This window comes from Chrysemys picta, chromosome 5, assembly GCF_011386835.1.
Source record: "Chrysemys picta bellii isolate R12L10 chromosome 5, ASM1138683v2, whole genome shotgun sequence".
Taxonomy (NCBI): Eukaryota; Metazoa; Chordata; order Testudines; family Emydidae; genus Chrysemys; species Chrysemys picta.
Genome location: NC_088795.1, coordinates 70,716,385 through 70,728,634, shown reverse-complemented (window position 1 = coordinate 70,728,634; position 12,250 = coordinate 70,716,385). Strand labels below are relative to the sequence as shown.

The window sequence follows — 12,250 nt, the reverse complement described above, 5'->3', positions numbered from 1 at the left end:
CTGCCATTGACCTCAGCAAGAGTAGGTCCTGTATCTGAAAACAAACATCAGTCTGATGGTGTATTATGTGTACAATCTGGCAGAAGGATTGGTCTGGTGGGAATATCTCAAAACAAAAACAAATAATAAAATGTAGTGAACTTTTAAAACACTGATTGCAGATTTTCTTAGATAAAGGTTCAAACTAACAACTAATGTGTATTTTGTATAGTGGCATGAAAATTACATCAAGTAAAACTGATAAAATGATACTTGAGGAGGCTGAGCATGGAAATTTGATGGAAAAACTTGGGAAGCTAACTGAAATCCCTCCGGATTGCACCTATGCAAATAGCCAAGCTGTTGATACAGAGGTAAGAAAAAAGCAAAAGTGCTGCTAATTCTACATTCCAATAATAAATGCTGGCCCTGAGAAAGAACTTATTCTGCAAAGGTTCTTCTATTGCCCTCATCAGTGTAGTATCTGAGCACCTTCCAGTAGTCTTTAAAAATGTGACTAACATCTGTCATGTATGATTGGTTCTCTCTCTCATTGTCTTCCCAGGAGAATTGTGTGCAGTGTAGCCTCTAATGTTATGTTTCTTTAAATGTACCTGTTGATATGTATTTGCTAGAAAAGACAAGGTGAAAGAAGTGCACCTTGCACTTGGAATGGAATGTGGTGATGTTTGTGATGGCCTGTAGCTCCCACAGTCTGAGACTGGCTTCTGAGAAAACTCCATCTCCCGCACAGACAAGCTTTATTCTTGTGTTGGAAAGTTCCATGGTGCCTAAGAAGCAGAGCTATGAGCCATGGTCCTTATCCCGAAGATTTAGGTGATATTTTAGATCTCCCAAGCCCAGGCTAGTCCATTGATGATTAGGACCGAGACCTTGAGTTTGGCTTGATGTTCTATGGAAAGCCAATGTAGAGAGTGGAAGACAGGTCTGATTTGCTCAGGATAGCCAATGTTGCTGAGTATTTTCTACTAGTTGGAGTTTCCTAAGGGTAATGGCTTCATGTCCAAGTATATTGCATTGCTGCTTTACTTTTATTGGTAAAACTATTATAAGGGTAATTAAATATTAATCAAAATGAAACACTGTATCTAAGATTAATTGCCCCCTTTTACTTTGAAAATTAATATGTTTTAAATGTATGTGCTATATATTTCAAAAATACATCCCAGAGTCTGAAATTCTCCCCACCATTAGTTACTAGCAGGGCCGGCTCCAGGCACCAGCTTACCAAGCAGGTGCTTGGGGCGGCCACTTTGGAGAGGGGCGGCATGTTCAGCTGTTCGGCAGCAATTTGGCGGATGGTCCCTCACTCCTGCTGGGAGCGAAGGACCTCCCGCCGAATTGCCGCTGCAGATCGAGATCGCGGCTTTTTTGTTGTTGTTTTTTGTTTTTTTTTTTGTTTGGCTGCTTGGGCCGGCCTAAACCCTGGAGCCAGCCCTGGTTACTAGAAAACTTAAAATCAATCTGTCTTGATTGCTATCACATATTAGCTTTATTAGACCTAAAAATGTATTTGTCTACTTTAAAACATATATGCCACACATAAACATTTACTTATCCCCCAGTTGGTTTCTTGCTGGCCCTGATTTCATTTTAGGGACTACAGGTTGACTCTTTTTCCAGCTACTTTTTACCTTAACTCAAGGTCAATTTCAGATAGCCATACTCATGTTGAGTAGCATTGTATACCCTATTGGATTCAGTGGACTAATGGAGGAGTAAGGTACTATTCAATGAATAAGACTGGCAGAATGTAACCCTTTATCTATTTGTTATTGCTTGATTTTCTATGCTGGAAAAAAATGTTACAGTGATGAGCACTATAGAAATTTTTGCCACTCTTACTCATATCAAGTAGTACCGGAAATCAATTTAAAATGCTCACGTAGGTAAGTTTTACTCCATGTAAAGGTGGAAGAATCAATTGCTTGAATGGAAAAAAAAAAGCTTGACTAAATTCAGTGAATCAGATCTCAGAAAAGAGGTTTAACCAACATGTTATTTGGTTTGAAATGTGTCACTGGCAGCCCACAGGACTATCTCTTAACCCAAGCAGTGTTTTAGGCTACATCTGCATTTCTTGCACATTGGTAGTAACAGATTTCCTATTGAGAGCACTGTTTGGCCAAAGCAGGTAATTTTAGGACAATGCATTACTCAATTGTATTCCATTCTGGCACTAGCTTAAATGAATGTAAATAAAAATGAAAAATATCTAAATTTTTTCATTTTCTTAGATTTTGCAGAAGGTGATGGATCGAGTGAAGTTCATGAAAACAAATACAACACTGAAAACACTGGCACTGAGAGGAATTGGATATCATCATGCTTCTGTGGAACAAAGAGGAAGACAGTTGGTGGAGATGCTCTTCAGGATGGGATTTATCCAGGTTCATTGTTTTTCACAGATTTTTTTTTAAGTATACAGCAGTATCTGCTTTGAGAATTAAATATTTTTTACATGTAATGATCTCCTTTGAGTATGCATTCACTTATTGAGGGCAAATGTAAGTGCAAGCACAATCCCCACAAAATGTACATTAAATATATTCCTTAGTGAACAAATTGCATGGCATATCTATGCAGTTTACCAAACTGACACCATTTTAGAATACCTAAGAAAAAATACAATAGAATCTTAGGCCCTAATCCTGAAAATACTTACATATTTACATGCATTTGTGCATGTGAATAAAGTTAAGCATAAATATAAATATTAGCAGGATCAGGGCCTTGTTTTGTATGTCTTTCAATATAAATTGTTTAAAATACTTTACAGTGTTTAATAATAAAAATACTTGGCTCTTTCATACAAACTTATTTCAAGATCCAAAACTGCTCAAATTTTTTTTAAGCTAAAGATAAGCATGGTAAGTAAGATTGGGATATTGAGATAGAAAAGTCAATTGACTTTTTGTGAGAGCCAAGACAATCCTTCTGCGCCTCCTCACACCAAAAAAACCAAACAGCAACCACACACCAAACCTTAATTAAAACAATGTGCAACCAGGGCACAACAAGACAGAAGAAGCCACATAAAAATGGGCAAAATACGTTAGGGTAAGCAATTATGACTTATCATTGAGGAGGGAACCAAGTTGTATATTAACTGTTAAAGGCATTATGCTGTTAATAATTTAAAAAATCCAAATAAAAATGAAAGTGGCAGCAGTAATCCCTTACCTGTGTAGCAATGATTTTCCACAGCTGCTCCATATTGTCTGTTCACCAGTCAGGATAATTTCTCTTCCCCCTTTCACTTGTTGAGCTACTACCTGTACCTAATTTACTCTGTTTATAATTCCATCATTTCAAGGGTGGAGTACCTGTTGTGGGTGCCTGTTATCATCTTTGCCTGGAAGTAATAATGTACAGAGGTGGATTAATTTTCTATTTAGCATTTCTATCTTTAAGGCTATCAGAATGGAAACACAAGTTTATAAATGTAATTTTCAATACTTATGTTTATTTTCCTAGGTGGTTACAGCTACTGGAACACTGGCTTTAGGAATCAACATGCCATGTAAATCGGTTGTCTTCACACAGAATTCTGTGTATTTGGATGCTCTGAACTATAGACAGGTATTGAAATACACAGCCAGTTTAACTAACACACACATCTGTACACACGTACATAAATTTAGACAGAAAAGTTCTGGATAGCCGTATATATATGTATATATAAAAAGCTGGTCAAAATATTTCTGTCTAAAAAGTTTGATGAAAAAGGGAAAACACACACCACAAGTGAAGATTTTAGGCATATGATTAGGGCCCTACCAAATTCACAGCCACGAAAAACGCGTCACAGACCATGAAATCTGGTTTCCCCCCGTAAAATCTGGTCTTTTGTGTGCTTTTACCCTACACTATACAGATTTCACAGGAGACCAGGGTTTCTCAAATTGGCGGTCCTGATCCAAAAGAGAGTTACAGGGGGGTCACAAGGTTATTTTAGGGCGGTTGCAGTATTGCCACCCTTACTTCTGCACTGCCTTCAGAGCTGGGCAGCCAGAGAGTGGCGGCTATTGGCTGGGCACCCAGCTCTGAAGGCAGTGCCCCACCAGCAGCAGCGCAAAAGTAAGGGTGGCAATACCATACCATAACATCCTTACTTCTGCACTGCTGCCTTCAGAGCTAGGTGGCTGGAGAGTGGCAGCTGATGACTGAGGGTCCAGCTCTGCAGGCAGCAGAGCAGAAATAAGGATGGCAATACCATACCATGCCATTCTTACTTCTGTGCTGCTGCTGGCGGCAGCGCTGCCTTCAGAGTTGGGCTCCCAGCTAGCAGCCGCTGCTCTCCAGCTGCCTGGCTCTGAAGGCAGTGCCGCTGCCAGCAGCAGTGCATAAGTAAGGGTAGCAAACCCCACCTACGATAACTTTGTGACCCTTCCCAAACTCCTTTTTGGGTCAGGACTCCTACAATTACAACACAGTGAAATTTCATATTTAAAAAACAGAAATCATGACATTTACTATTTTTAAAATCCTACGATCGTGAAATTGACCAAAATGGACCGTGAATTTGGTAGGGCCTTACATATGATCAATTTCCAAGTCATGACATAAATCAGTCTATTCTGCATTTTCTACCTACCTAATGCAACCTACTTACATAGCCCCCATCAATTTAGTCTGAGTGCCTCACAATCTGCAATGTATTATCCTCACAACACCTGTGTGAGTTAAAGAAGCACTATTATCCCCATTTTACAGATGGAGAACTGAGGCACAGAGACAGTATGGGTATGCCTGTACTGCAATTAAACACCTGTGGCTAGCCAATGAGAGCTGACTTGGGCTCATGGGACTTGGGCTACAGAGCCATTTAATTGCTGTGTAGATGTTCAGGCTTGAGTTGGAGCCTGGACTCTGGGACCCTTCCCTCTTGCGGGGTCCCAGAGCTCAGGCTCAGCCCAAGCCTGAATATCTACACCACAATTAAATAGCCATGTAGCCCAAGCTCTGCGAGTCCAAGTCAGCTGACATGGGCCAGCCATGGGTGTTTAATGGCAGTGTAGACATACCCTATGTGGCTTGCCTAACATCACACAGGAAGCCTGTGGCAGAGGAGAAACTTGCATGTGGTTCTCCCAAGTTCTAAGCAAGTGCCTTAACCACTGGACCATCCTTCTTCTGCTTTGCCGCTTTACCTACCCTGTGCCCTCTACCCATTCGCCCCTGGACTTATTCTAACATTTTTACCCCTGAGGAGCTTCAAATGGTTGCCATTAAAGTAAAAATCAGTGTCAGAGAGATGTCTCCTTTTCCTCTTCCCAAATGAGGAACTCTGCCCCCATCCAACCAAATTAAGTGGGCTCGAATTCCAGGATGGACAAGACTCAGTTCTGCACCTCTGACAGGTTTTCCTTATATAAAAATGTCACTACTTTAAAAAATGGAATATCAGAAAAATAGAACTTTGTACCACTGTCAGCTTCCCAAGGAGTACCAACATTTGCTTCCAACAGAAGGTCCTGAGATATCGGACCTTAAAAATATCATGATTCTGGGTACCAAGAAGCTATTTTAGAGGTTTATTAAATTTGCCTCTAAGGCCTGAAAGGTGAACCCATGGCTAAAACACCTGGCTTGACAGGTGGGAAGGATACAAAAATAGTCCCAATAAAAATGTTAAAACTGTAAAATATTCTTACATTGTGTTTTGTAACATGTGTTGCATATATAGAATATATTATAGTGATTTATTGGCAATAATTTGTAATGATCTGCATAATTTACACATGGTTTCATCACTGATAAACATTGCAGCAGATTTTAGACATGGCTTGGATGCATAGGGCAAAGGACAGAGAAGAATGAAAGATGACCCCCAGGTTTCAGGCTTGAGCAATAAAGAAGATGGTGATGGTGTTGATGGTAAAATAAAGGGAACTGGAGAGGGCTTGAGAGACAAACTCAGTAGTTTGGTTATGGTATGCTTAATTTCAGTGAGACATTTAAGAGGAAAGGTCAGAGACACAGGATGAGATGCAGGATTGGAGAGGACGGAGACAACTCGAGAGTAGAGAGGTAGATTTGTAAATTGTCAGAATAGAAGCAGCAGTTTAAACCATGAGAGCAGATAAAATCAGCTAAATAGGTGATGTAAAGGGAAGAGGAGGAATCCAAAGATTGAGCCTTGAAGAATCCCAACAGCCAGTGGATAAAATGGGAGAGACCCAGTGAAAAGCCTTTATGCTATTCACCATCACGTACTCTGGTTCTGCTCCACAGCTTCAGCACTGATTCTCTGTGGATAAGTTATACCAAGAGCTGGTCAAACAAAAAAGGGGGAAATTATTCACAAATTTTTGCAAAATAAATAGTCCATTTTTCCTCAGACATGTTGGAATTAAAAATATTTCAACAACTCTAATTCTTCTCTGTGGCATTTGGGAGTGATCCTGTGTTGTTTCTGGGGGTCCAGTATAACCAATGCTGAATTTGAACTTAAGTGTTTTACAATAGATTATTTTATAACACACATTTTTATTTAATTGTGATGAGCTATTGCAATCCAGGGCCCTGGATGGTGGGAAGATCACCTGGAAGCAGATTGCACAATAAAATGGTATATCTATATGGGACAGCTGTGAGTGTTTTATTGCAGTGTAGACATACCCTTTGGTACTTACATCCCTAAAGGCCAAGGAGAGAAGAGCTGTCTGAGAAGTGGCCATGGCCAGGAAGGTGGGAAGATACACCAATTCTACCTATCCCCTGGATAGCCTTTGCTGGCAAGGCTCCTATGGAGCCCCAGCTGTAATTTAAAGTTGCCCTCATCTGACAACCATTGAGGGAGGTGGCAGTACAATCATTGCAAGCCTCCTCCCCATAGCCAGGCACAAATCTCCCAATTGGCATAAGAAGTTGACTATAGCTTCTGCATTCTTTTCTGCTGGCCACATAATAAAGATTGCAGCATTCTTGGAATGTTCTAACCATCTAATCTTACAAAACTGGTCAAGGAACAGCATATCCTCAGCTCCTTTTCTCCCACCCTCCTTTTTTCTTCCCCTGTCTTGGCTGTGAGCTGGAAAGGCAGGCTGGGAGCAATAGGTGCTTATTATCCTCCACCCCCTGTCCCGTTTTTTTCACAGTTGCTATCTGGTCACCCTATTCAAACCAGAACAACCGGCATTACTGCAATGACTTTGTGCAATCATGGAAATGAGAAAAAAAATGTTGGCATTGCTTCTCTCTAGATGTCCGGACGTGCTGGACGACGTGGTCAAGACTTGCTGGGAAATGTGTTTTTCTATGATATTCCATTGCCAAAAGTAGACAAGCTTATAAAATCCAATGTACCTCAACTGAGAGGACAGTTCCCTCTGAATATTTCCCTGGCACTGAGACTTATGCTGTTGGCTGCAAAAGCTGATGACAAAGAAGATGCAAAAGCAAAGGTATATTATATGGTTGTAGGCTATCAATGCTCAGTTAGATAATGGAACCTTTATTTATTTTTAGATCACATGTTGAAGAATTTTTATTTAGTTCAACACCAAATTACTAAATATGTAATTTTATTAACCTGAAAAATCTAAATGTTTTTAATAAATGGGGGGATTTCTGATTTCTAATACACATTAAGTAATACAAATTAATTATGATCTTTCCCTTTCCCTACACTGTTCACATTGTTTTCAGTGGAATCCAATTTTATTAAGTGATATATATTTGGATCAAATATATCTATGCTATTTATATATATATCTTACGATCACAGAAATTAGATGAAAAGGCCCTATAAAATCCTTAAGTACATTTTTTGTATTTTGTGCAGTTTAGTTTTAAATACATCAAACAATGATCCTAATAGATCTCAATATCAAGTTTTCCTGATAGTCATCGCAAATTTTCCCTTTTTTAATTTCATCCTATTTTTTTCCAGGAAACTCTTTGTACTAATCTCAGCAATTCCTCTCCCTATTTGGTGTTTACACCATTCAAATGTTTGCAGATTATTACATTGTCACACCTTTGTCTGCTCTTAGACAAGTTATATTTATTTAGTTCTTTTAATCTTTCATCAGTCAATTCCTTTAGCACTCTGATCTTTTTTCCCTCTTCTCTGAACTCCCTCTAATGTTGTCAGTCTTTCTGCTAGTGAGGTGTCCAGAAACAGATGTAATAGGAACAAAACCATCCTGAGGGGCATGGACAGATTTAAGGGGCAATAGGACAGTAAATGCCACCGCCTCCTCCCCATGTTGCAGTGTTCCTGGAGTGGTTTAAGCAAGAGCTGTCTCTGATATCAGTAAGAAGGCAGAAGGAAAGGGAAAAGGAGCAGAGAAAGGGGCTCAACTGCCTAGGGAGAGGAAGTTTATCTTATTGTCTTTATAATACACCTTCACTTCTTCTTCCCTTTTCTCTTTCTTATGTAGATTGCATCCAAGAGTAATTTTGTCCCCAAAGTGAAACGGGGAATGGACACACAGACCCTCCCCATGGTACCCTGAGTTCCCCAACAGCATAATTCCCCCTTCTCCCAAAACATCCCCAGAGCATTGTTGTATCATAAGCAGGGCATTCCCTAGCAAGTTACTAATTTAGACATTTTAGAGAGTGATAAATTGAAGTATTTTTCCTCCTAAGGTTTTGTCACTGTTGAAGCATTCACTTCTCTCCTTCAACCAGCCAAGAGTCGTGGAGATATTAAAGCTGTACTTTTTATTTTCTTTGCAATTTCTTGTCAAGGAGGTAAGATTCCACCTTGTCTTTCTGTTAATGAAATGGTTTATCTCTAATTTTAGTCTTTGGCCTTGATCCTGCAAAGAACACCATATGAGCTCAGGGACGTGCCCATGAACATGCTATGAACACTATTATTTTATAGATCAAACCAGCTATCCTGGTTATTATTGTTTGTGCTGTACATGTACCTCAGTTCTTCCACACAAGCCTGAGATTTTCACTGAAAATTACTTATATCAAAAATGCTGAATCATGATATTTTAAGAAAAAACAAATTGTGCAAAAGAACTAAATTTCACATGATTCCATCTTCCTTTTTTTTTTTGAGTGGGATGGCTCTGTATCTCATTTGAGATGTTTATTACATAATACATAATTTGAAGGGCACTGTCACATGTTTTATCCTTGGTAGGTTGAGAGCTGAGCCTAACAATCTAGTTGGTAAGTACCACATATGATACCACCATTCTTAATAAACGCCTGCCAGTACAGCTAAAACACTCAGGAACTGTAACCTCTGATTTTACTCTTTGGCCTGGTCTACACTATGAATTTAATACGGATTTAGCAGCGTTAAATCGAATTAACCCTGCACCCGTCCACACAACGAAGCCATTTATTTCGAAATAAAGGGCTCTTAAAATTGATTTCTGTACTCCACCCCGACGAGCGGAGTAGTGCCAAAATCGATATTGTCATTTCAAATTAGGGTTAGTGTGACCGCAATTCGATGGTATTGGCCTCCGGGAGCTATCCCACAGTGCACCATTGTGACCGCTCTGGACAGCAATCTGAACTCGGATGCACTGGCCAGGTAGACAGGAAAAGCCCCACGAACATTTGAATTTTATTTCCTGTTTGCCCAGCGTGGAGAACACAGGTGACCACAGATAGCTCATCAGCACAGGTAACCATGCAGGCCGATAATCGAAAAAGAGCACCAGCATGGACCGTACAGGAGGTACTGGATCTGATCGCTATATGGGGAGAGGATTCAGTGCTATCAGAACTTCGTTCGAAAGGACGAAATGCCAAAACTTTTGAAAAAATCTCCAAGGGCATGATGGAGAGAGGCCACAATAGGGACTCAGATCAGTGCCGCGTGAAAGTCAAGGAGCTCAGACAAGCCTATCAAAAAACAAAAGAGGCAAACGGTCGCTCCGGATCGGAGCCGCGGACATGCCGCTTCTACGCCAAGCTGCATGCAGTTCTGGGGGGGCCGCCACCACTACCCCACCTCTGACCGTGAATTCCGAGGCGGGGGTAATCTCATCAGCTACACCTGAGGATTCTGCGGATGGGGAAGAGGAGGAGGAGGAGGAGGAGGAGGAGGAGCTTGCGGAGAGCACACAGCACTCCGTTCTCCCCAACAGCCAGGATCTTTTTCTCAGCCTGACTGAAGTACCCTCTCAACCCTCCCAAGCCAGTATCCAAGACCATGACCCCATGGAAGGGACCTCAGGTGAGTTTACCTTTTAAAATATAAAACTTGTTTTAAAAGCAAGCGTTTTTTAAAGATTACTTTGCCCTGAGGACTTGGGATCCATTTGCGGCCAGTACTGCTATTGGAAAAGTCTGTTAACGTGTCTGGGGATGGAGCGGAAATCCTCCAGGGACATCTCCATGAAGCTCTCCTGGAGGTACTCCAATAGCCTTGCCACAAGGTTTATGGGCAGTGCAGCCTTATTCCGTCCTCCATGGTAGGACACTTGACCACGCCATACTAGTAGCAAGTAATCTGGTATCATTGCATGACAAAGCCTGGCAGCGTATGGTCCCGGTGTTTGCTGGCATTCAAGCACCATCCGTTCTTTATCTCGCTGTGTAATCCTCAGGAGAGTGATATCGCTCATGGTAACCTAGTTGAAATATGGGAATTTAATTAAGGGGACAGAGGTGGCCGTTCCTACTGGGCTGTTTGCCTGTGGCTGAAAAGAAATCCTTCCCTGCAGTTAGCCAAGTGCGGGGGGCGGGAGGGGGGGGAAGGAATTGGCCCTGAGCTTTTCGCGTTTGGCTAGCAGGGATCTTCCCTGATACCAGCCACACGGTGGGGGGAGGGGTAAAGCGATCATCCCAGAGAATTCATGGTGGGGTGGGGTGGTGTTAGTTTGGTTCCTTCAGGGATCTTCCCTGATACCAGCCACGCGGTGGGGGGAGGGATAAAGCGATCATCCAGAGAATTGGATGCGGGGGGGGGGGGCGGGGGTTAGTTTGTTTTCTGCTGCTGAAGGTTAACAGGAAAACCGCAGCACTCAACGGGCTTTGCTTGGTATGTGGGAAAGGAGGGTGCAGAAGCCGAAAGAAAATGGCTTACCATGGCCACATACAAGCCGAATTCTGTTGCCCGGACCTGTGTCTGTGATCTCTAGCAGCAAAGCCACAGGTACTCAATATTAAGAGGCAAAATGCGACCTTGCACAGAAATCACATGTGCTATGTAATGTGAATAGTGTTGATCACCGTGAAAGAGTATAAGCATTGTTCTGTAAAATGTATCTTTTTAAAAAATTCTCTCCTTTTTTCCCTCCCTCCAGCAGCTGCAAATTTTTCAAGCCTCCCTCCTCCGTCCCGAAGGCTATCTCAGATAAGGCGTCGGAAAAAGAAGATGCGAGACGAGATGTTCGCGGAAATCATGGAATCCACCCGCAGTGAAATCTCTCATCTTGGTATTCTGGCGCTTCAGGGCAGGGGAAAGCAAGTCACAAAGTTCCATGAAAGTGCCCTTACGCATGCGAAAGTTTCGCAGTCACTCGGAATCATCCCACACCTGCAACACTATGTGGTCCCACCAGTCTGTGCTCGTTTCCCGGGCCCAGAATCGGCATTCCACGGATAGAACCTGCCCCATTAACAACATGATCTCCAAAGCACCGGGGCCCGCGGTTTGAGAGAATTCTGTGTCCATGTCCATGTCTTCATCACTCTTGTCGCTGCGCTGCCGTTGCCGCCTCCTCCTCTCCTCGTTTTTCTGGTCCTGCATAAACTGCACGAGAACGCGCGAGGTGTTTACAATGTTCATGACTGCTGTCTTGAGCTAAGCGGGCTCCATGCTTGCTGTGGTATGGAGTCTGCAGTGTTCACCCAGGAAAAAAGGCGCAAAATGGTTGTCTGCCGTTGCTTTCATGGAGGGAGGGGTGAAGCTGTACCCAGAACCACCTGCAACAATGTTTTTTGCCCCATCAGGCACTGGGATCTCAACCCAGAATTCCAATGGGAGGGGGAGACTGCGGGAACTATGGGATAGCTATGGGATAACTACCCACAGTGCAAGCTCCGGAAATCGACGCTAGCCCCGGTACCTGGACGCACACTGCCGAATTAATGTGCTTAGTGTGGCCGCATACATTCGACTTTATACAATCTGTTTCCAAAATTCGAATGATATAAATTCGAATTAATCCCATAGTATAGACATACCCTTTGTCGCAGTTTTCAGGGGCAATATCTGGTTGTTATACTGCTCCATTGTAATTAAGTTTATATTATATCTCATGCTACCAGAACGATCCACTGTATTGCAAGGCGTGGAACAGAGGAGAATGGTTTTCTA

General features: G+C 42.0%; 1 protein-coding gene across 5 annotated transcripts in view; it reads left to right on the top strand.

The window, feature by feature from the left end:
• The window catches only part of LOC101939412 (DExD/H-box helicase 60), a 76,334-nt gene that overhangs the window by 51,544 nt on the left and 12,540 nt on the right, over window positions 1-12,250 (top strand). For all 5 annotated transcript variants that reach the window (XM_042842128.2, XM_042842125.2, XM_042842124.2 and 2 more), the window contains 5 exons: window positions 212-353; window positions 2,238-2,390; window positions 3,478-3,582; window positions 7,209-7,409; window positions 8,602-8,706. In XM_042842128.2, coding sequence (XP_042698062.2) covers window positions 212-353; window positions 2,238-2,390; window positions 3,478-3,582; window positions 7,209-7,409; window positions 8,602-8,706 — 706 coding nt within the window. The remainder of the gene's footprint in view (window positions 1-211; window positions 354-2,237; window positions 2,391-3,477; window positions 3,583-7,208; window positions 7,410-8,601; window positions 8,707-12,250) is intronic.